Raw genomic sequence first — 20963 nt, forward strand, 5'->3', positions numbered from 1 at the left:
ACTATACTGTGCTACTGAATACTATACAGACTTCCTGTACTGAAACAGAATATCCCATCTGCACCAATTTGTTGATTTTTTTCCCCCTCCTAAACATAACGCTTCTGTTCTGAATAAAAAAGCTTTACATCATGTAGCTAACAGCTATTCTAATAAACAGTGCGTTCAATTGAATATTATGAGGGGAATGTTACATAATTAGAATGAATAATTTCGAATATTAATTTTTGCATGTCCATTTAAATAACATATACGGTATTGATCTAGTTCTAGTAGATAGAGACAACTTTTAATTTGCACCCAAACGAGAATGACAAAGCTCTAAGTTGAACTTCCACAGACGCCGATGGGCGGTGTTGGAACAAGTTGTACGGTGTGATCATTTGGCCCTGGAACATTCGGCTAACACAGAACAAAAATCAAACGCACTAGCTGGAGAACTATAATAACACGTCACTCGGAAGGCGACTTGCCACATACTCATTCACATTAGCCGGTTAGCAGGTTGATGTCACACGCAGGACGATGGTTAGGTACGCAAAAATTTAGGAATTTGTCATTTTTAAATGTAAGTATGAAACATGTTCAATGTCGCGTGCAGATAGTTACCCTACCGACTCCGATGAGTGTTAAATAATGATGACTTTCACTCCCAGCGTTGTGTTGGAATGATGACGCTAACGCTAGCAAGCTCTGCGGTTAACTATTACAGTGAGACCTTCTTCCAAAGGAGCCTAAAGAAGGAGAATCAACTATGAACATCCGATTTTTGCCAATGCAAGGTAATGGGAAGGCGTGAGCAAACCGAGATGGAGTGGTCCGAAAGCTGGAGTTTCTTCGTCCATCCTACAGACTGACGCCTTCACACGAATGAGACCAAGACGCTGAGCACATTCTTCACCATGGGCAGGTTCGTTTGTGTGCTGAGAATGTACAAGGTGTGTCACAAGAGTACAATGACTGGTGCCTCAACATATGTCAAACCCACGCTACGAATTTTTGCACAATTAATATAGACATCCCGGGGCGTTTGCTTTGGTAATTGCTCAAGAAGAGGTGAGATATATCTGACAGGATAACTAGTGGCTGCTTCATGCTCATATTGCCCTGAGCCTCCAACAGTTCCCCTCCTGTTCGTGATAGAGAAAGCTCCCTACTCACCTGAACTATCTGTGTGATGTACAGTATGTGCACCCCGCCATTCCCAAACTCTCAGGGATCATCAAGGGGGGACCTGTTTTTTCGAAGATGTGAATGACATTGAGATGACTGTAATGGAGCAGCAGAGGATCCCAGAAGAATCCTTTTTAGGAGCCAGTGAGAAATGACTCCAGAGGGATGACTCGTAGCTTAGCTTTGAATTATATCTCTTTTGACTCCAGTCCTGGAACTTTTCCAAACAAGCTTTGTAGGAAATATACACGCATGTTCATCTTCTTTTATCTGTCCTTTTAGGATCAACTTTTCCTGCCTTTTTCCAGCCTCCTGGCATTTCAGTCTGCCATCCCAGATCCTTCCTCGCCTTTTGCTCCCTTCATCCAGGCAGCTGTTCTTTATTGGCCTGCTTTTCTTTCTCCTGGGAGTACTTTACCTGCTGCTGGTCACTGGAAAATTGCCCGCCAGCTGGACTACCAAGGAAAACCACTTCCACAGGTTGAAGCTATGTTTGTTTGTGTGGCCAGCAAGTGTCACGAACGGTCATGTTAACTGTACTCTGCTCTTCATAGGCACTTGGCTCGAGTGACAGATCTCGACACAACAGACGCAAGCAATCCTGACCTGAACTATGGGTTGGTAGTGGATTGTGGCAGCAGTGGCTCCAGAGTCTACGTGTACTGCTGGCCCAGTCACAACGGCAATCCCCACGAGCTCCTGGACATTCGGCAGATGAGGGATCAAAATCGCAAGTCGGTGGTCATGAAGATCAAGCCAGGCATGAGATTGCATTTGAAATGGATGACAGTAATAATTCTATGTGATAAGCAGGATGGTGTATGTTGTTTGGTCCGTCTCAGATGTTTCATCTTGTTGCATTCAGGGATTTCTAAGATGGCTCAAACACCGGAGAAGGCCAGTGATTACATCTATCCACTCCTGAGCTTTGCAGCTCAACACATTCCCAAAAACAAGCACATAGAAACACCTCTTTACATCCTGTGCACAGCTGGAATGAGAATTCTTCCTGAGAGGTATGCTTAAATCTATCTGCGCAAAATTCCTTCCTGGAGCGTATCAACTTTTATGCTGTATGTGGAGCGATTTTTAATTCCTTCTGTGAACACCCTCATAACATAATGCATTTCTATGTCAAAGTGACTTTCCCCAGTGAATAAATAGACATATGATCTGATGATGACACAGAAAAAGACCACAAAAATTTGTCGTTTTTATGTCGAGGATAAAGAACGTGCTTGTGACTACTGTTTTATGCGCTGTCCCTGTCGTGCTTCCACTTGTGCTCAAATGTAAAACTATATATATATTTTTTTAAAGTTTTAAATTGCAGATGACATCAATGCAAACTTTATGTAATTTCTTTATTTTTCTTTTTATAGTAAACTTACACTGGGAGTAGGAATAAAGAGTTCTCTTTTTCTAAAAAGGGTTCAGTCTGCCAAACTGCAACTTGTGGAGTTCGCTGTCACCATAGCTCACGGTGTGACTCAAATTATTTCGTGCAACTCGAGTCGAAAAAACTTGGCGGTACAAGTGACGGCACTTACTGTAGCTTGAAGAACTCACAAAGTCAAAGTGCCACTGTAATGCAAAATGTGTTGTTGCCTTCATATCAGTCAACAGGAGGCAATTCTGGAAGATTTGCGAACAGACATCCCAGTGCACTTCAACTTCCTGTTCTCAGATTCTCACGTCGAAGTCATTTCCGGAAAATTGGAAGGTAATTCAATGCAAATTGACCTGGTAATTTTCTTTCTCAATTGTTATTATTATGATTATTATTATTTACAGTATTAGAAAGAGCTCTTATAATCCAGGATAGTTATACACCACTGGATACTACTACCACAGTAATAAACATATTAAGAAAGTAATCATCTCTAACTCTGAAAATCAGAATTGAGCATTTATTCTTCTCAGTTGTCAGTTTGATGGAGCTCTTGAATTGGATTCTTTCTGCATAACCAGGGCTCACCAAACTCATTCAAAGCAAGCTCTACTTCTTGGCTACTTATCAATGCAAAGGGCTACCGGTTTGACATTTCTGAAACGTGTTCAAATGAGCTTTTAATTATATATTATTAAAAACTCATGATATTCATCACGGTGAAGCCACTGACCATGGTGATTCCTTACAATAATTTTCAACGAGGACCTGGTCCCAGCGAGCGCCATGCTGGTGACCCACAGTAAATAGTGTCCATCAATCAGGTTTCTCAAGTGCTTATCCTAGCAGGGCCGCAATCTTATCTCATGTAGGGCCCAAGAGGTAGCTTCCGTCTTTCTCAAATTACATGCACACACAATGGGTCATTTAATGCTATATGGGCCCAACGTGTTATGCATTCCTAAATGCGTCAACTTCAGCGGTTGTCACAGGTGAAGTAATGAGGAAGTCTTTCACGTTCAAAACCCTGCTTGAGCTGATTTTTTTTTGCGCATATGTTGTCCACACAAAGTATATTAACTCAAAGATGTTCTCATTGATTTCAGGGATCTATGCGTGGATTGGAATCAACTTTGTCCTTGGAAAATTTCAGCATGCGCATAATGGTAAGGACACCAAGGAATGGTGTTTTACCAGTTTCCCAGTCTGTTGCCTTTTTGTTAATTCCAAAAATGTTGTGCAACATTAGGATTTTTTTTTTTTTTTTTGGTGACCCAGTTATCACTTGCTATAGCCTCTTTCTGACCTATGTTCTGCTCTCCTGTCAAGATGGAGACGCTGTTGTAGAGGTCAATGTCCCGGGCAGTGATCAACAGGCGGCGCTGGTGAGAAAAAGGACTGCTGGTGTGTTGGACATGGGCGGCGTTTCCACACAGATTGCATTTGAAGTCCCCAAAAGTGTAAGCTTTGCATCTCCACAACAGGTTATTATCCACGACCAATTATGTTTTTTTCTGATCTTTGGTTGTATCACTCATTCTTTCTTCTGCTCCCTGGTTGACACTGTGCATCATTCTTGTCCCGTGGAGACCATCTACTCTCCATGCATCACTTACTGTAAGCCTGTTGCATGTATCCGTATGGATGGACAGGATGTTTTACTGAATTTTTGGGGAGAAAGACCTTCAAACAGTTTTTTTTTTAAATACAGTTTAGGAATTTTAAAGAAATGAAATTAATTTTTATTACATTTTTGTAAATGATTTTAATTACAATTTAAAGGTGATCTTAGGTGTCTTAATAACGTTTAGAACTTTTTCTGCTATTTGAAATAAATTATAAAATCTCTCCATTTGAATATGTTGTATACGTTTATGACTATATCATCTACTGAATTAAATTTTTTTTTTGACTGGGTCAAGGACAGCATCAGATGATCATATTTCAGACACTTTTTAATAGGTACATCTGCACAATTTAATTGGATAAAATCCAACCTCTGTTTTGGAAATGTTGCCTTTGAAGGATAATAATGGTATGTTTGGATTAATAATGTGGATAAAGGAGGAAAATAACATTTGTAATCTGCAAAATAGCACTCTAATATTGCACTTGAAATTATGCAATTGAATACAATGTAAAGAATTCAACAATCTTTGCTATATTTTTGCTTCAGTTCAATGGACATTGTGCTGCTCCTTCTGATGTGCATGCTCTGGCCACCCGGGGGCAGTATAATACAGGCACACGGCAAAGAGTTTCTTAACCGACCGCGTAAGGTGCTCTAATATTAGTAGTTCTTCAAAGAGGATAAAGAATATATGCCTTTGTTGATTTGTCTACCTACACGTGCACTGTTTGTCTTCAAATATCTTTTGCTTGTTTTGAAGGATGTTAACTTCATTGCCACCGTACAGTCGCCGCAAGTCAAAGCAGAACTCACCAGTCAAGTCACATGTATCTTAAGACACCACCACTAACAATTTTGTTTCAATGGGTACATTTCTGACCGTCAGCACAAACCATTTGTCAAGCAGCTCTTTTATCGGCTCTCATTAGATTCGTGTACCTGATGAAAAATCATGTTGTAATCGGCATCTTTTTTTATGCATTGTGAGAAATTAACCCACGCTGTGATCTCATTTAATTGTCTTTAATTGTCTCATAGGAGGAAGTGGCCAAGAATTTACTGGCCGAATTTAATCTGGGATGCGATGCCCATCACACTGATCATGTGTACCGTGTGTACGTGTCCACTTTCCTGGGTTTCGGTGGAAACGCAGCACGCCAAACATATGAGGAGAGCCTCATAAAAAACACCACCACGCAAAATAAGTGAGTGCCTGACCGTCGGACTCGTTTTCCTTTTTCTCTTTCGTGAACATCTCTGACCGATTTCACCAGGCTGTTAGGTCAGCATGTCGGCGAGACAGAAAAGACGCCCCTGCTGGACCCCTGTCTCCCCACAGACCTGCGGGATCAGATCGGCACCCCTGAACAGAAGCTCCATGTGCTCGGCACGGGCGACTTTGACCAGTGCCGACTTAGGCTTCAACCCTTTCTCAACCGCACCAATGAGACTCAGACGTCTCTGAACGGCATTTTCCAGCCGGCCATTGACTACAACAACAGCCAGTTTTTTGGTTTCTCTGAATTCTACTACTGCACAGAGGATGTGCTGCGCATGGGCGGAGACTATAACGCTTCCAAATATGCCCAAGCTGCCAAGGTAAACAGCAACGTGCCTCGTTAACAAATCAGTTGAGAGTAATAAATAGCAACAGATGTTAGGAACACTGTTGTAGGGGGGGGGGGGGGGGGGTTGTTTTGTTTTGTTTTTTGCAATTCAAACAAGCGTCAAGCATATTTAATTTGACTTTGGTGGTGCCGCTATGAAAAGGACAGAAAAGTAATCTCAGACTCATTATTAGCAAAACCAGTAATTGAAGAGCAGCAACCAATCTTAAAGTTGTCTACCTGTAAATGTGATTGTTAAAACATTAAAATCAAAAGCAAAATTGCAAAGCGAAACCCATAAAAAAGTGTCAAAGTTTTTTGTTTCCACAAATTGGCCTCAAACGATGACTGTTAACAAAGCTTAATACTCGACTGTCAGTGTGCACGCATTTTGCATAAATACACAAAATAATCCTCTTGAATTAGGAAGATTTCTTATAACCGTTTTGTGATGACTGGCTGATAAAGTAGTTTCACATTTTCAGAGTTACTGTGCCACCCAGTGGAAGACTCTGAGGGAGCGCTTTGACTCGCGTTTGTACGCTTCCCACGCTGACCTCCACAGACTCCAGTAAGTTTCTCCCTCCTAAATTTGCCAACGCAGATTTTGTGTCTTAAATGTTGGATTGGATTGGATACAATTTTATTGTCAAATGTGCTGTATGTGCATCAGCAATTAACACGAAATTTTTTCATCTATGTCCGCAGGTATCAGTGTTTTAAATCTGCATGGATGTATGAAATATTACACTCGGGCTTCTCTTTCCCGCCCGACTATAAAAACCTGAAAACTGCATTTTTGGTCTACGATAAGGAAGTCCAGTGGACTCTCGGAGCTATTCTCTTCCGAACACGCTTTTTACCTTTGAGGTAAGCTCGGCTTTCATTTGGGTAAAGTTGCATTCCATTCTTTCTATTTTCTGTTCGTTTGGTCAAAAGGTGGCGTACATTACCACAGGGCACGCACCGACTAAACATTTACACTCATATTCATACTTATAGACAATTTAAAGTCTTCAGTGAACATAATATCCATGTTTTTGGAATGTGGGAGGACGCTAGAGTTGACCAGAAAAGAAAAGGGGGAAAAAAAACATGGAAACGTGCAAACCCCTCAAAGGTGTCCATTTTCGAACCTGAGAATCTCCCGCCGTTGAGGCTGACGCTCTCGCCATATTATCCAGGGAATTGTTGTTGTTTTTTTCTTCATTTTGCTGCACTTATGACATATTTAACCTTCTCTCTTGTGATATTGTTTTGCTATTTTCAACAAGTATTGTTTATTTAGTGTCTCTGCGATTTTGGAGATTTTTTTTTTAATGTACTTATGAAAGCTGGTGTCTTTGTTTTCAAGTTGTTCATGTTTATCCGTGGTAAACATTGCGCCGTGTGAGCCTCTGAGGAAGCGTTTAGTTCTCTGTATGCTGAGAATTTAGTTCTCTGAAGTCATGAGCTTCATTTTTCCTTCCCCCCCAGAGACATCCAGCAGGAAAGTCTGAAAGGAGTGCACTCTCACTGGCGGCACAGCTTCTCCTTCGTTAACAACCACTACTTATTCCTGGTTTGTTTCTTCATCGTTCTCCTGTCAATCATCTTGTACATGCTGCGACTTCGCCGAATCCACCGGCGCGCCGCACAGCGCTGCTCCCCTTCCTCTGTGCCGTGGCTGGAGGATGGCTTGGGATCACCGACACTCCCAATCAACCTCTAAAAACTCCGGTGCAAGCGCTTGCCATTTGGTTTTCGAGGTTTGTTGGCCAGGAAGCTCCCATTTCAGACTTCAGGCCTTACTGAGCCACAAAAAGTGTCAGTTCCTGTATTTGTGTCATGTTAGAAACCGGGTGGAGAAAATAGTTGTATTTTCCTACAGAAGAAACTAAACAGTATACAAAGGTTGGACTTTTTTTGTGTGGGTGAGCTCTTCGTTCTGTGTTTTTAAGGATTTTTTTTAAAAGCTTATCATTCGCATTTAACGCCAAATAATCCATCTTTAAGCGGCAGGAGCACTGGAATGCACATGCAAATGTTTAACACTGCCCGTGCCGGTACAGTTGCGTGCGTGCGCATAAAAATCGGACGCAACACTCGTGCACATGTCTTGTCATTGTTGGACTCCTTCAAAACACTCTTCTATCCAATAGGCCTGCTGTTTTTCTTATGTCTCATTTATTGCTGTAACGTCAAACGTATGAGGGCTGGTGCGGCTATTTATGGTGCGCTTCATTTTCAGAAGCTGTCATAGGACTCATGATGATTATAAGTGCATGTGTAACATGTTATTTATGCACAATTTGTGTCATGAAATGTTTGTTGGACTGCGATATGCCAATAAAAAGGTTGTGGTATGAGTTTTCTCTTGCCCGAGGAGCTGAGAAAAGACAACCATTTGATTTGCCTCTCCCTTGTCCAAATATGATCCCTCAACCATGAAGTGCAACGTTTCTGGAGTAAGCGTTGCTCCAGTTATTGTTAAACTTTCTTTACTCGGCGCAATGTTTCCATAACCGGTCATGGCAACTGATTTAAGTTTCCTTACATAAGAAAAGAAAATGGGCGGACACGTCACAAGAATTTGCTGCCACGCCCACAGAGTTACTACTATCGGTTTGAGCCAGTGGTAAGTGAGATTCTGTCGATTTCCCTTCACCCCCTTTTTTTTTTTTTTTTTTTTGGTACAACTTGTTCTCATTATTGTCTCTAGTGAACTAGAGCCTATCCTAGCTGACATTACGTAGACAATCATTCGCCCTTTTTTGAGCCTATCTTGGATGTTTTGGAGGGAAGCTTACACAAGCATGATGCGCAATTCACAAAATAGGCCAGAGTAGGGGTTTGAAAACAACCTCACAAATGAAAGGCAGATGTGCTGCCCAATTGGAAAACTGTTGAAACAATTTGCAAGAAACCTTGCAAAATGCACGAATTGGACAATTTGAGAATAAAAATGTTCATTTCAAAAGTAAAGTTATGCATGCTAATTAAGGTGATGTCATTGTTTCAATGTGTTCAGTTATTAAATCCACAAGAGCAATGTTCTTTCCACTCATTTCAATACTTTTTGTTTTTATCATTATAGATGTAACAGTTTTCCATTCATTGCAAATATGAATGTCTATTTTTTAGTCATGACTGAAATAGGTTTGCAGATGATTTCACCCTTTTAATTACACGCATACAATTTTTCCATTCCCCTTTGCATTCCATTTACACAGTCGTTGGACCGGAGAAAGCACAATGTTGCAGACTTAATAGAGCTGACTACTATATGTATTACAATCCATGTTATCAGGCTGTCTCCTGAGGTGACTAACCCCATTTATCTATTCCAGTAGCAGTGTGTGGTAAAACTCAATTCAAAAGTCTCAGAAAATACCAAGATAAAACTACTTTTCACCCAGAAAGTTCCCCTCTCCCTCTATCTTATTTAATTTTACTGTATGCCACTGTATTATCAGTCATGTAACTCATTTTTAAGTCTTTCGTTTTGATTTATTGTTTGTATAGTACAACAAAAGTTATTGGTTTTTAATTTGAATTTATTTATATTTTAATATAAACACATTGTGAATAAAAGGTGCATGTAAAAAAAATCGACGAAAATTCCTTGAAAAATGTTGCTCTTTTTTTCACTTTTTAAAAGTCACAGTCAGAGATTGCGCGATCGCGGGGATAGCCAAGTGTCAGAGAGAAAACTTCTCATTGGCCACCACAAGTCCAAAAGCCCGCCCCAAGAGCAAGTATCCATAATTCGATTGGTGAATTTTGTAGAGAGCCGCGCCTATTCGGGGAAACGTCACTTCGGCTCTCCGACTCCGGTGAGTGGTGACGACCCAAGATGTGGCCGTCCAAGCTGCGGATAACTCGTTGATAAACTCGCCACGCATGGAGTTGAGCTCAGAGCGTGTGCTGGCACCGCTAGAGATGTCGCAGACGGTGAGCCAAGGCGGCCAGCCCAGTGACGGCGACTACGAGAGCTTGCCGCCTCATGTCTCGGTGACGACGCACATGACAGCGGGCGCTGTGGCTGGCGTTCTGGAGCACACGGTCATGTACCCCGTGGACTCCGTCAAGGTAACCGACGCACTACCTACCGCACCGCCGCACCTCCCCCTAACCCGTCTCACACCACCAATTTGGACGTTATTCTTCCGTCTGAAGGTCACGGCACCGCAGACGGTTTGTCGGCTGACTACTTAGCTAACAAGCATTAGCCTTAAACTATTCAACCTGCCTGTCCACAGTTAACTTGTGTTATTTAGCTCATTTCAGGAAGCGAATTAAGAGAGAACCTGCTGTCGTGGATAGCATTAAAAAAATTATGTCTTCATTTTTTTCCGTTCGCGTGTCTCTTCATTTACCCGCTGTTAGTGTGACTTGAAAGTTTGCTTGACAACTAGTCTCCATTGACGCCCAGCAAGAGACTTCATAAACAATCTAGTGATTTAAATTAACTTTGTACATCTTAACGCTACCCAGTACAGTGCTGCCTTGACTTGCGAGTATAATGGCATTTAATGCGTACAACCTCAAATCACTCCCATCTCAAATCAACTTTCTCCATTGAAAAGCATAGAAATTACATTAATCCGTTCCAGCCACACCAAAACTTCCCACATTTTTTTGTTTCATGTTTTTAGAAAAGAAATATTGCACTTTATCATGTGAATGTAATTCTAAAATAAAATGGAAAGTAGGCAAAAAAGTGTTCTTACTAAGTGTTATTAAGCTTCGTGTCTCGTGTGCGTTTGTTCGCAAGGGGAATTTCACGGATGGTGCTTCCTGTCAGCGGAGAAGAGTATATGCTCCTCCTTCTCCTCTGACAGAGGAAAAAAAATAGTTTGAACATTGCCAGTCTGGTGACTGGTGATTGTGTACTTTGGCTGCCAAATCCTTTGAGTGACAGTTTAACAGCAGTGAACAAATTAATCCACTCACCAGCTTCCTCGCTCCCCATTCTCTGAGCCTGTTACTTTATTGGTTCGGGCCCCGGCCATTTTTGGAGGCCGGCTGCCTACTTCTCAGCCCCTCAGTCTGCAATGATATTGTCTGACATTGTTTTATTTCACCACATTGTGTGTGTGTGTGTGTTTGTTCCTGTGCTGGTGCAATATTCTCAATGGCGATTGGCTCTTAGTGACGCAACAACATGAAACGTTCACATTTGCAAAGAAGCAAACCTTTCGCTTCAAACGTTTCATCTGGCCACCCAGCACGCATCTGTACCTTACTGCGTCAACGGCATAGGCTAGATACGGAAACAGAAACGCTCAGCTCGCATTTGTTCATTCAATAAAGAAACGCAGTAGCAGATATATTTAACCTTTCCATTAAGTTCTGTTCGCACAATCAATTAAACTATTTTAGAGAGAAGGCGAAAAGGAAGCTTCACCGGATATACAACGCCAACACACCCCTGTTCAAATGGCGAAGGGCCACAGTTCTCACAATAAGATCAACAAAATTGACAATCGTGAGGTTTCTTCCTACGACTAGCCCCAAGTAGAGATGAGTGAAGAAAAAAAATGGCTCCAGATAAAGCTTACTTTGCTCATCCGGCGCAAACGGCTGGTGCAGGAACACCACTAGCAGTCTGTCTTTGCATGTATGACATATAGGAACGTTTAAAAAGTGACCAACACCTTCATTATTAAAAGGTAAGATTATCTCTAAATTCTTACAATTAAGAATGCACACAAATCACATGTGACTTCAATCAATTGCAGTTAAAACAGGTTTTGTGATGCACCTCATACTGACGGACATTTCGTACGGTTCAGTATAAGTATTTGTTGTTTCCTATTCGTAAAAAGGTAGGGCCGCCTCCTCCATCTATAATGAAGATAAAGTTGTGGTTTTGCGTTGATCAAGTGGCGTCAAGAACTGTCACTCATCAAGATGATATCCTCTTGTGCCGTCTTGCCAAACTGTCCTCCGTTACTCAAACTCCTTTTGCCATTTCCTCTTGAGCTCGTTTGGATTTTTGTTTCAGGCGCCATAAACTTCTGCAGTCATAGCTGAGCTTCTGATTTCAATAAATGTTAGGTGTGTTTATTTGGAGTCCGGTGGACCTGCCGAATAATGGTTTCACTTCCCCAGATATCAGTCGAGGGCACACCTAGTGCTTGCTTTTACGCCAGTAGTGTGAAGGGTGTGTACGGGGGCGGAGGGGTGTGCTTATCTGTGCTCCACACTCTTGAAATCGGCCTCACGCAGTGAAGGGTGTGTGCTCGTCAGCACCCTTGTGCAGTATTGATTAAAAACGGCCGGGGTTGAGGTACTGCGACAACTTTCACATGGTTTAACACTGGGTAGTGGAAGACTGCGGCCAGAACTGTATTTCATATACTTTTGCTCAAACAGACAACCTGTATCAGAAAACTGAAGACAAGTACCATTTTCAGTCTTTTATGTTCTCCCCCTAAGTCAAACAGCAAAACAATGAAAGGGTGAATGTCACGATGTAGTGCCTTTTGCTCTCCTCGTTAGAATGACTCTGTCATCATAAGATGTGGCAGAAGAATGAAATTATGAGTCATTGTATTGCAAGTAGCCAAACATTTGCGCACTGACGCGTACAATGCGCAGTCTTTTAGAATGCATTTCCTCAAACTATTTTTACCGCTGTTGGTTCTACGTTATTTCGTCATGTCCCACGCACTACTCGGCTCACTGGGGTGTGCGTAATCAGTCAGTAAATAATAATAATAATAATAATAATAGATTTTATTTATAAGCGCCTTTCAAGACACCCAAGGACACTTTACAATAACAAATAACACAAAACAATACGGGTTGAGCAGCGGCAGCCAAAACGCGCCAGCGTTCACTCAACCCGAAAGTCAGAAAGAAACAAGGGAGGGAGAGGGGGAGAAAATGATACTTTGTTCATTAAAATTTACAAGATATTGGGTTACGGTTTTTTTTTGGAAGCGATGTCTAATGTCTAAATGTTCACAACTGTTTTAGTGCCAGTGTTTCACTGAAAAGAATAACAACTACTGCCTGGAGGAGTTGTGTCATAGCGTGGATGTAGCGTCACTCCCTGTAGTTATGTTTTTCATTTTGGGACTATCGGTATTCTCTGTTCAGTATAGATTCTCATTCAGTTTATTTTAAGGACTTTGATTGGATCTGAATCACAAAGTGACTCATTTCTCTGTACCATCATGTGGTTGGTACCGCAAAGATCGACACACATCAACATCAGCCAAGATTTGTGTTGCCGCAAGTTCCCGCATCTGAATTAAACGGAAATGTAATTGTAGTTCATTGTGAGGGCGAAAAGGAAGGAAACGCATTAGAACGTGCCGCGGAAGATGGAGCGGGGCCTATCTTTCCCAGCCAGCGGCGGCTTCATCTCCCTGCAAATAAAAACAGGCTTTGTGCTGTGCGGATAACTTGGCATGCTGGACGAAAACAAAGCGATGCTTCGTCCTCACACTCCAGGTCGTCATCCCTCCGACTAAAGAGCCCTCAGCTGTCACAACGATGTGACTACTTTTGAGGCAACAATGCGTCCAGAAAGTCGTGTTTGGCTGACAGCGGGTATCCAAATTCAGCCCTTTTCTCTTATTTGCGATCCCCAACCGCAACTTTATTTTTGTACTGGGCCTCACAGTTCTATTCAAAATAATAATAATCTTGTTTGTTTGCAGCAGAGCATATATGTCCTAATCGGGAATGTATCTTATCACCCCAGGCAGGTTTCTTTCCCCCCCATTTGGAAAAAGTCTGATGCCCTCATGCATATCTCAATTGTGACACTCTCCGGGAAAAAATAAAACAATGATATTGAATGAGTGCCTTTTTATTTATTCCAGACAAGGATGCAGAGCCTGCAGCCCGAACCCAATGCCCAGTATCGAGGTGTGTACGAAGCCCTGAGAAGGATCATCCGCACAGAGGGCTTCCTCAGACCGCTAAGGGGCCTCAACATCACCATGATGGGCGCCGGTCCTGCCCACGCGCTCTACTTCGCCTGCTACGAACGGGTCAAGCACTCCCTCAGCGGCATCATCAAAAGCGGAGGAAACAGCCACCTGGCTAACGGTACAAAGCCTCCCACCCCGAAAATCTTCTTTTTGGCAGCATGTTGAACCAGGCATATTGTGCTTTTTTTTTCCTCTTCAAATTAAAGAACTTAGCAGGAGTTTTTGTTGTAGCGTCCATTCAAAAGACCATTTTCTGTCATTTGTCCTTTTTTATAATCTGTAAAAAAAAATTATTGTCTTCACAGGTGTGGCAGGCAGTGTGGCCACTGTCCTTCATGACGCCGTTATGAACCCGGCTGAAGGTAACAACACAACACAACATGAGCCCTTGAAAATATAAATACAAACTATACTTTGTCTTGTGGAAAGTATAGACTAATATGAATTATTAATAGGGCGTGACCAGAAAAATAGCCTAGTCCAAAATTTGTGGTCATGTTTCAGTCATAATAAAATCAAAAATACATTTTCTTTTAATGTTTAATCAATGTGCGAGTAATGTTTCTTTGGTTGGTTTGTTTATTTGTTTTTACTGTTTTGGTGTGCAATCTTATGCAACACTCATCAGCTGGTACAAGTCCTGAACAAAATTTCTGCTTTTACGAGGATAATTATGAACAATTATTAATTGAACAATGTACGTTGCACCTGGCAGTGGTAACAGTGGTACAGGTATCTAATATTGTGAAGACATAACATGTAGTGTACTTGTACGTCACCCCAACAATAATTGCTTTTAAATGAAAGCAAAACATAGATTTTATACCAATGAATTATCACTGAAAAATTTTCAGAGTGCTAAATGGACTAAGCTGTAAGTCGGTAATAGTTCGGCTCTTCCACTAACACTACCAGTTCCATCGTTTCAAGCTTCATTTTGCGCTCGTGGTGCCTTCTCAAATGTTCCCGAGTGAAAAGCCAACAGTGCTACTCAAGACAAAAAGTATTTAAAAAAAAAAAAAGTTAACAATTCAGTGAAGCTTCCTAAATCTGTTTCTGTTATCATGGCTCAGTGGTGAAGCAGAGGATGCAAATGTACAAGTCACCCTATCGTGGACTTTGGGACTGCGTTTGCAAAGTGACACGCACGGAGGGCGCGGGCGCCTTCTACCGCAGCTACAGCATGCAGCTGACCATGAACATCCCCTTCCAGGCCGTTCATTTCATCACTTACGAGACCATGCAGGAATGGCTAAACCCCCACAGACACTACCACCCCGCCACGCACATCGTGTCCGGGGCGGCGGCCGGCGCCATCTCGGCCGCCGTCACCACGCCGCTTGACGTGTGCAAGACGCTGCTCAACACGCAGGAGAACGTTGCGCTCAGTTCCATGAACATCAGCGGCCATTTGTCGGGAATGGCCAACACTTTCAGGACAGTGTACAAGCTGGGCGGCGTGGCGGCGTTCTTCAAAGGGGTGCAAGCCCGAGTGATATACCAGATGCCGTCCACGGCCATTGCCTGGTCCGTGTACGAGTTCTTCAAGTACTTCCTGACCAAGCAGGAGGCGAGACCCGCTTCCAGGAACGAAAAGTGAACATGGTCTCTCCGAGATGTTTGAGGAAGTAGCCAAGCAGCGACACGCCTCCTTGTTCCCGCACTGATGTCTGCATGTTTTTTTTCCCCCCGTGATGACGTCACTCGAGGGCAAATTCAGACAGTCATCGTTCAACATTCTTTCCTACACATGAGAGGGCCATGTGTGTACGGAAGAAAGAACGTTGTCTTGAATGATGTTTAGACAGCTTAGTATTTATTTATTTGTGTGGCTTATAATTTTTACCGGCTGCAGAAGGAAGCAGCACAACGCCGCTTTGTTTGCTTTAATGTGTCTATTTATAAGGAACGAGCGGACACAGAGAAAAGAATCTTCACTCCAACTTCCAAGTGCCTCTTTTGCGCCAGTTTTGTAAGCATATTTTTATTTGCGCCCCCAAACATCTTTGCTTCTTATATGTTTGGACATTTTTATTATTACAGATGCTTATTTGACTAAATTTCATTGATCCACTATGAGGAAAATTAGTGTATGAGGCATTGATCGGTACCACTGTATTTTAAAGCAATTTACAAAATAATCTCTCCCAATGTTCTCAACTCCCGTGTCCATGCCAACGCCGCGTTGAGTCAAAAATGCCATCGTGGATGTAGCTCAACTTCCTATAGCTGACGTCATGGGACTGGACTTTTCAAAGCAAACTTGTCTGACTGAATCAACGGCGCTTGCTTCTGCTGGTTGCAGCCAAATGCTGTGCTCCATTCTACAAATGGACGGGCAGAAAGACTTTCATGACGCATGGCGTCGCTTCGCCACCCTTGTATGTCAATTCATTGATTGCTATGCCATCGCTGTTCATTCTTGGAGTGTCTGTACAAAGTTGTTCACTTGGACCCGCCTGTACTGGACCACATGGCGGCAGTACACCGCTATTGAATCACGCACACACACGATACGGTCCAATGTAATTGACATGGGGCAGCTATTGGAGGTCCGACTCTTGTACATAAGTGTTGCAGATTTTTTTAAATCAAATATGAAAAACATATTTTACTCCGTTTTTTTTTTTAAAGACATTTCCCTGTCTGAAGACAGAAAAGCCCCATTGGAGTGTTTATTTTGGTCATTGTGTACTACCCACCAAAGACTATGGTATCGAATGACGTTTTTCTATGCATCTGCTTTTTCATTGTGCCCACTCCATTAGTCCTACCGTAGTCAGAGCCAAGAGGCTTTTTTTTTTTGTTTACAGCCACATTGTGGTGACCACTGTGTGTCTCTACCTGCCTCAACATTGTTTCAAATGTGGAAGGTCACTCGAGGGCAAAGGAATCGGGGACCCCCATCCCCCCATCTTTACGAATCTACCCACCGGTGCAGTGGCAGTTGAAGAGGACTTTTTCGTTATTGTAGGTTTTGTTTGGGTGTTTATATGTGGCATTTTTTTCATTCATTCTTTTTACATACACTATATAAGCCATAGTTGCACTTCCCATGAGGTAATGGGAATTATTTTTCTGAGCTTTATCCATTTGCGTGATCGATGTTTCATGAGTCTCATGTCTAATCCAAGTGAAGAAATATGCTCACATTGTCTTTGTCGGTCACGAAACTCTTAATAAAACATCAGAGTGCAGAGTAGTGGCATGTGAGTATTTTTGGATGTAAATATGTGACACTTTTTGCGCACAAATAACTGAAATGGCAGACCGAATGTCAGACCATGCATATATGGAATTGTGACGATGCTGCGACAGCATGTAACACTGGAGCTGAAATAAATGAGTGAGATATGATGGCTTGGTCAATGTTTTTTTTTTGTATTTTCGAAGCTTCAGTCATAATTTAAGTCTAACATAAATTTGTGTTTGCCAAGAAGGAATATTTTATTTACATTCACATCGCTTACGCAGGCCCGTTGTCTAATTTGTGTCAATCCAATATAGTGCCAGCAGAGGGCGGTATTGGATTGCATTCTACTTGAAACGGGACCCGGTGCCTTACGGAACAATGAGAAACGGAGTCACATAACTGAACCTTATTAAACATTAGTGAGACCTAAATTTTACTCGAATAGGACTGCCTTACTGTGGAGTACAGCATTAGAACTGTTGCACTTGCTAGAGACCTGAATCGCCCATGAACTAGCTTTAAAATGATTGACCAGGGTACAATTCTCAATCAAGTCCCATGACCAGGGACATGTTTGAGAATTTTACCACTAGATTAAAACCGCGAAACCGTATTGTCATCACCAAATTATGACTATGATACTATACCTGCATAAAGTACTTCAATACCAATACCGAAACGATACCACAGTAAATGCCAACTGGGAGTTGTAACGTATTGTGGATTAGACTTCAGTCTTCCACAGCCCTTCAGGCTGTCTCCCATTATCGCCTGGGGGGCCTGGAAACCTGAATAAAGTATGCTGCAGTCTACTGTACGCGCTTTCATTCTTTCGCGTACAAATACATATTTTTCAGGAGCGCCTAATCAACAGTTTGGAGCCTCGTTTTTGGTGGGGGGAGAACTGCTGACTAGCAAAATTATGCAGCATTGTTTTATTTTTGACGGCAAGGTGCCACGGTACGTTTTCAAATATTGTACATCACCACGTGAGTCCAATTGCACCTCTAAGATGCCTGAATCCTATAACCTTGGATTTTTCCTTCAAGAACTTACTCGATGTTGGACTCATTTTAAGACCTGGATCACATGATCTTGAACTATGTTCAAATCTGAGTGGGACTCCTTGGTGAATTTAGATCGGTGTTCCTTTGCATAGAGCTAGAATGAGACCTGCACAAGTTGCATGAGACCCAAATCCCATGTCCTGAAACTTTTACAAATAAATCAAATGACCCACCTGGGACTACATTCAACTTGTCACATTAAACCTCGAATCATCCTAAAACTGGTCGGACTTGCTTGAAACCTTGAGACCATGATCTTGAACAAGGATCAAAATGCATTCACATGATTTAATTATTGACCTAAAATGACCTGGGACGACTTGTCAGATCACATAACCCGGTCCTAGTTCAAGACCTGGACTAAATAGCCAAGATCTTAAGACCTGGACCAGACAACCACAGAAACGGGTGCGACTTTCCATATCACCTCGGTCAAGCTTGAGGCTTGGACCATGTATGTCCTTTCAATGACCTCAGTGTGCTCACAGTAATTCTGCTACTCCTTCTTCCTATGCTGGCTGTCATTTATTGGACTGTTTACATGAAGGCAGATACTTGCTGATATGCTCCAATGGGACAAAAACAAGACTGATCTGATGTTCTTATCGAGATGCAGACAGTAGCGAGCTTCATTCAGAGCCGGCATGTCCCAGCACACGTACACAGGTGGTGTAGAAGAGTTGTCCCTGATTTGTCCGTGATCATTTTGTTTATCCGAGGCCGACAATGGACGCTCCCATCTTCTTCTCCTTGTCGGCTTCATCTGCAGCCCATTTGCTTGATGACTTTACATCTTTATACTGAAGATAAGAGCTGGAAAATTACAACAGCCTCTTCTCTCAACGCACGCTGGTCTTGGCACACATTCACACAGTGCTAGCGACTAGAGGCGCAGGATTCAAAAGTATGTTCATTGCCTCTCTGCCTGGTAACATGGGAGATCCAGTTACATTATCCGAGGAAGTTTATGATAGCGGATGAAAAGATGAAGGCTGGTTCAAAACATCTTATCGGACCCACCAAATTTGTCAGACAGTCACGGCACATTGCAGTCCTGACAAAGGCTACCTTTGTGGTCAGGTTTGGTTTTCTACTCATCCCTTGATGGAGATCTGCTGTGTCTTCAAAGACACATTTAACCCTTCATGGGGCACTCGCACCCGGAAGGAGGAAAAAAAAATCAGCCATTGAAAATTGTGGTCAATTGTAAATAAGACCTTTGAAGAATACCTGACATCCTTTGCTTGAAAGGTAACAACATCGCTACAGAGATGCTAACTGTTATCCCATGAGTCTCTGGAGTTTCCCATTGTATGTTAGCATGATGGTCGCGGAGGCTATGTGGCTATTTTAAATAATAATATGTAATTCTATGTTTATTTAGACAGCAACATTCAGCCGAGAGTGGCAATAAACAGCATCAACCCTATTTTTTAAATTTTTATTTTTTTAGCGGATCACGAAAAACCTCTGTTGCATCATAGTGAGAGGTACACTGTTTCCTTACCCGGTGTTTCCTTACAATGTACCCGTTCATTGTACTATTAACCGCACTTTCAAGCCTAAATAAACAACATGTCACTCCTTCGTGTTCCTAATAGGAAGTCGTTAATCTAAAGGCACACATACTAATGCCTCAGTGCTTCTCATCAGTTACCTCCAAATCCAGTTGATCCAGGTGTTGCAGGAAGAGATTCCAAGGTGCCAAAGATGAGAGGATAACGGAATTGGTGCTCCATGTACCGTGTCTCTTTGAGTCACAAGAAGGCGCAGGTATTTCAAAATAAAAGTAAAAAATCTCTAGCTTCACTAAATTTCTTAAATATACATGCTAGAAAACAATAAAATGTAATGCAGTACCCAATTAATGTTACCAAAATAAAATGCTAAATGACACATGATCCCCCGCCTCGCAATCATTTAGCACAATGTACTGTTAACTCGCTTCTGTGCGATTAGTCTCAACATGCTATGCTAATCAGTAAATGACCACATTATATATCTGTTTCCGGGCAGCATAGAGGAGTCTTAACTGTTAGGAGCGTTTATAGAGATTGCAGCCTGCCATGCATGTTTTTGGAATGTGGGAGGAAACCGGAGTACCCGGAGAAAACCCACACAGGCATGGGGAAAACATGCAAACTCCACACAGGAAGGCCGGAGATGGAATTGAACCCTGTACCTCTGCACTATGAGGCCGACGCGCTAACCACTCGTCCACCATGCCGCCCCAGCCCAATACGATAGAGGCTAAAATCAAATCCACCACCAAAAGGAACACGCTGATATTCGGAGAATAGACTGTTGGGAATACATTAATACGATTTCCTGGCGTGCACGTTCGGATCGAGGCTGTACTTGTCGGTCTTCTGATGGTGTTTAGGACAATATACCACGTCTCTGTGCGGGCATAACAATGACAAATTCCTTTATCGTATTCAACATGTCCGCATGCGGCCCGCCCGCTGAGAGACACGGCTAGATCACTGTCACATTCCCATGGCCGTCAAAACAGACGCATCTGCCCTCTTCATGTCTAATTACCTGTTTACGCTGAGAGCTGCGCTGATGATAAGAAGTCGTCATATGGATGTCTCGAAAGTCAAGATGGTCTCCCCCCCGCCCCCCTTCCCCCACCCGCTTTGACCGACTGGTTGGTCCACTTGGAATGGTCGCACGGAGGAGCGGAGCCAGTTGACAGGTTCTGCGCTTCATGCCACGTTGACATCTTGCGATGCTCACGCGCAGAGATAAGAGGAAGCTCTTTAAGATGTTTGTCAGTCGTGTTGTTGGCATGGTATGTTCTTGTGTGGGGCACTCGCCCTCCTATCAAATCGGCGACGACTAACCCGTGTGAACTCGCCACTCGGATTGAACTTTCCCGACGGTTGCAGCCAATCGTGACGCAGCCGTACCGCCTGACCCTGCACAACTCACTGTACTATGGCGTTATCGCCGAGTCATCGCATTAG

The 20963-nt window shown here is 42.6% G+C and overlaps 2 protein-coding genes across 7 annotated transcripts; both read left to right on the plus strand.

Moving 5' to 3' along the window:
• Positions 1-92: 92 nt before the first annotated feature.
• On the plus strand, positions 93-8182 carry entpd4 (ectonucleoside triphosphate diphosphohydrolase 4). Of its 6 annotated transcripts, XM_086111188.1 has the most exons (14): positions 93-568; positions 713-782; positions 853-910; positions 1456-1653; positions 1728-1933; positions 2039-2189; positions 2793-2896; positions 3670-3729; positions 3893-4047; positions 5232-5398; positions 5468-5792; positions 6286-6371; positions 6509-6670; positions 7277-8182. In XM_086111188.1, exons 3-14 carry the CDS (start codon positions 903-905, stop codon positions 7509-7511), a joined length of 1857 nt encoding a protein of 618 aa, XP_085967314.1. In that variant the 5' UTR covers positions 93-568; positions 713-782; positions 853-902; the 3' UTR covers positions 7512-8182. The 6 variants fall into 6 exon arrangements, with proteins under 6 accessions (XP_085967314.1, XP_085967310.1, XP_085967315.1 ...); XM_086111184.1 differs by having other exon boundaries at positions 713-910; XM_086111189.1 differs by having other exon boundaries at positions 713-910; positions 3893-4023.
• A 1404-nt stretch (positions 8183-9586) lies between these two features.
• slc25a37 (solute carrier family 25 member 37) lies at positions 9587-17088 on the plus strand. Its single transcript, XM_086111512.1, has 4 exons — positions 9587-9871; positions 13621-13849; positions 14037-14093; positions 14805-17088. The coding sequence occupies exons 1-4, from the start codon at positions 9683-9685 to the stop codon at positions 15329-15331; spliced, it is 1002 nt and encodes a 333-aa protein (XP_085967638.1). The 5' UTR covers positions 9587-9682; the 3' UTR covers positions 15332-17088.
• Positions 17089-20963: the final 3875 nt, after the last annotated feature.

This window comes from Hippocampus guttulatus, chromosome 5, assembly GCF_054856545.1.
Source record: "Hippocampus guttulatus isolate MCC_2025c chromosome 5, RoL_Hgut_1.0, whole genome shotgun sequence".
In the NCBI taxonomy this organism is placed as follows: Eukaryota; Metazoa; Chordata; class Actinopteri; order Syngnathiformes; family Syngnathidae; genus Hippocampus; species Hippocampus guttulatus.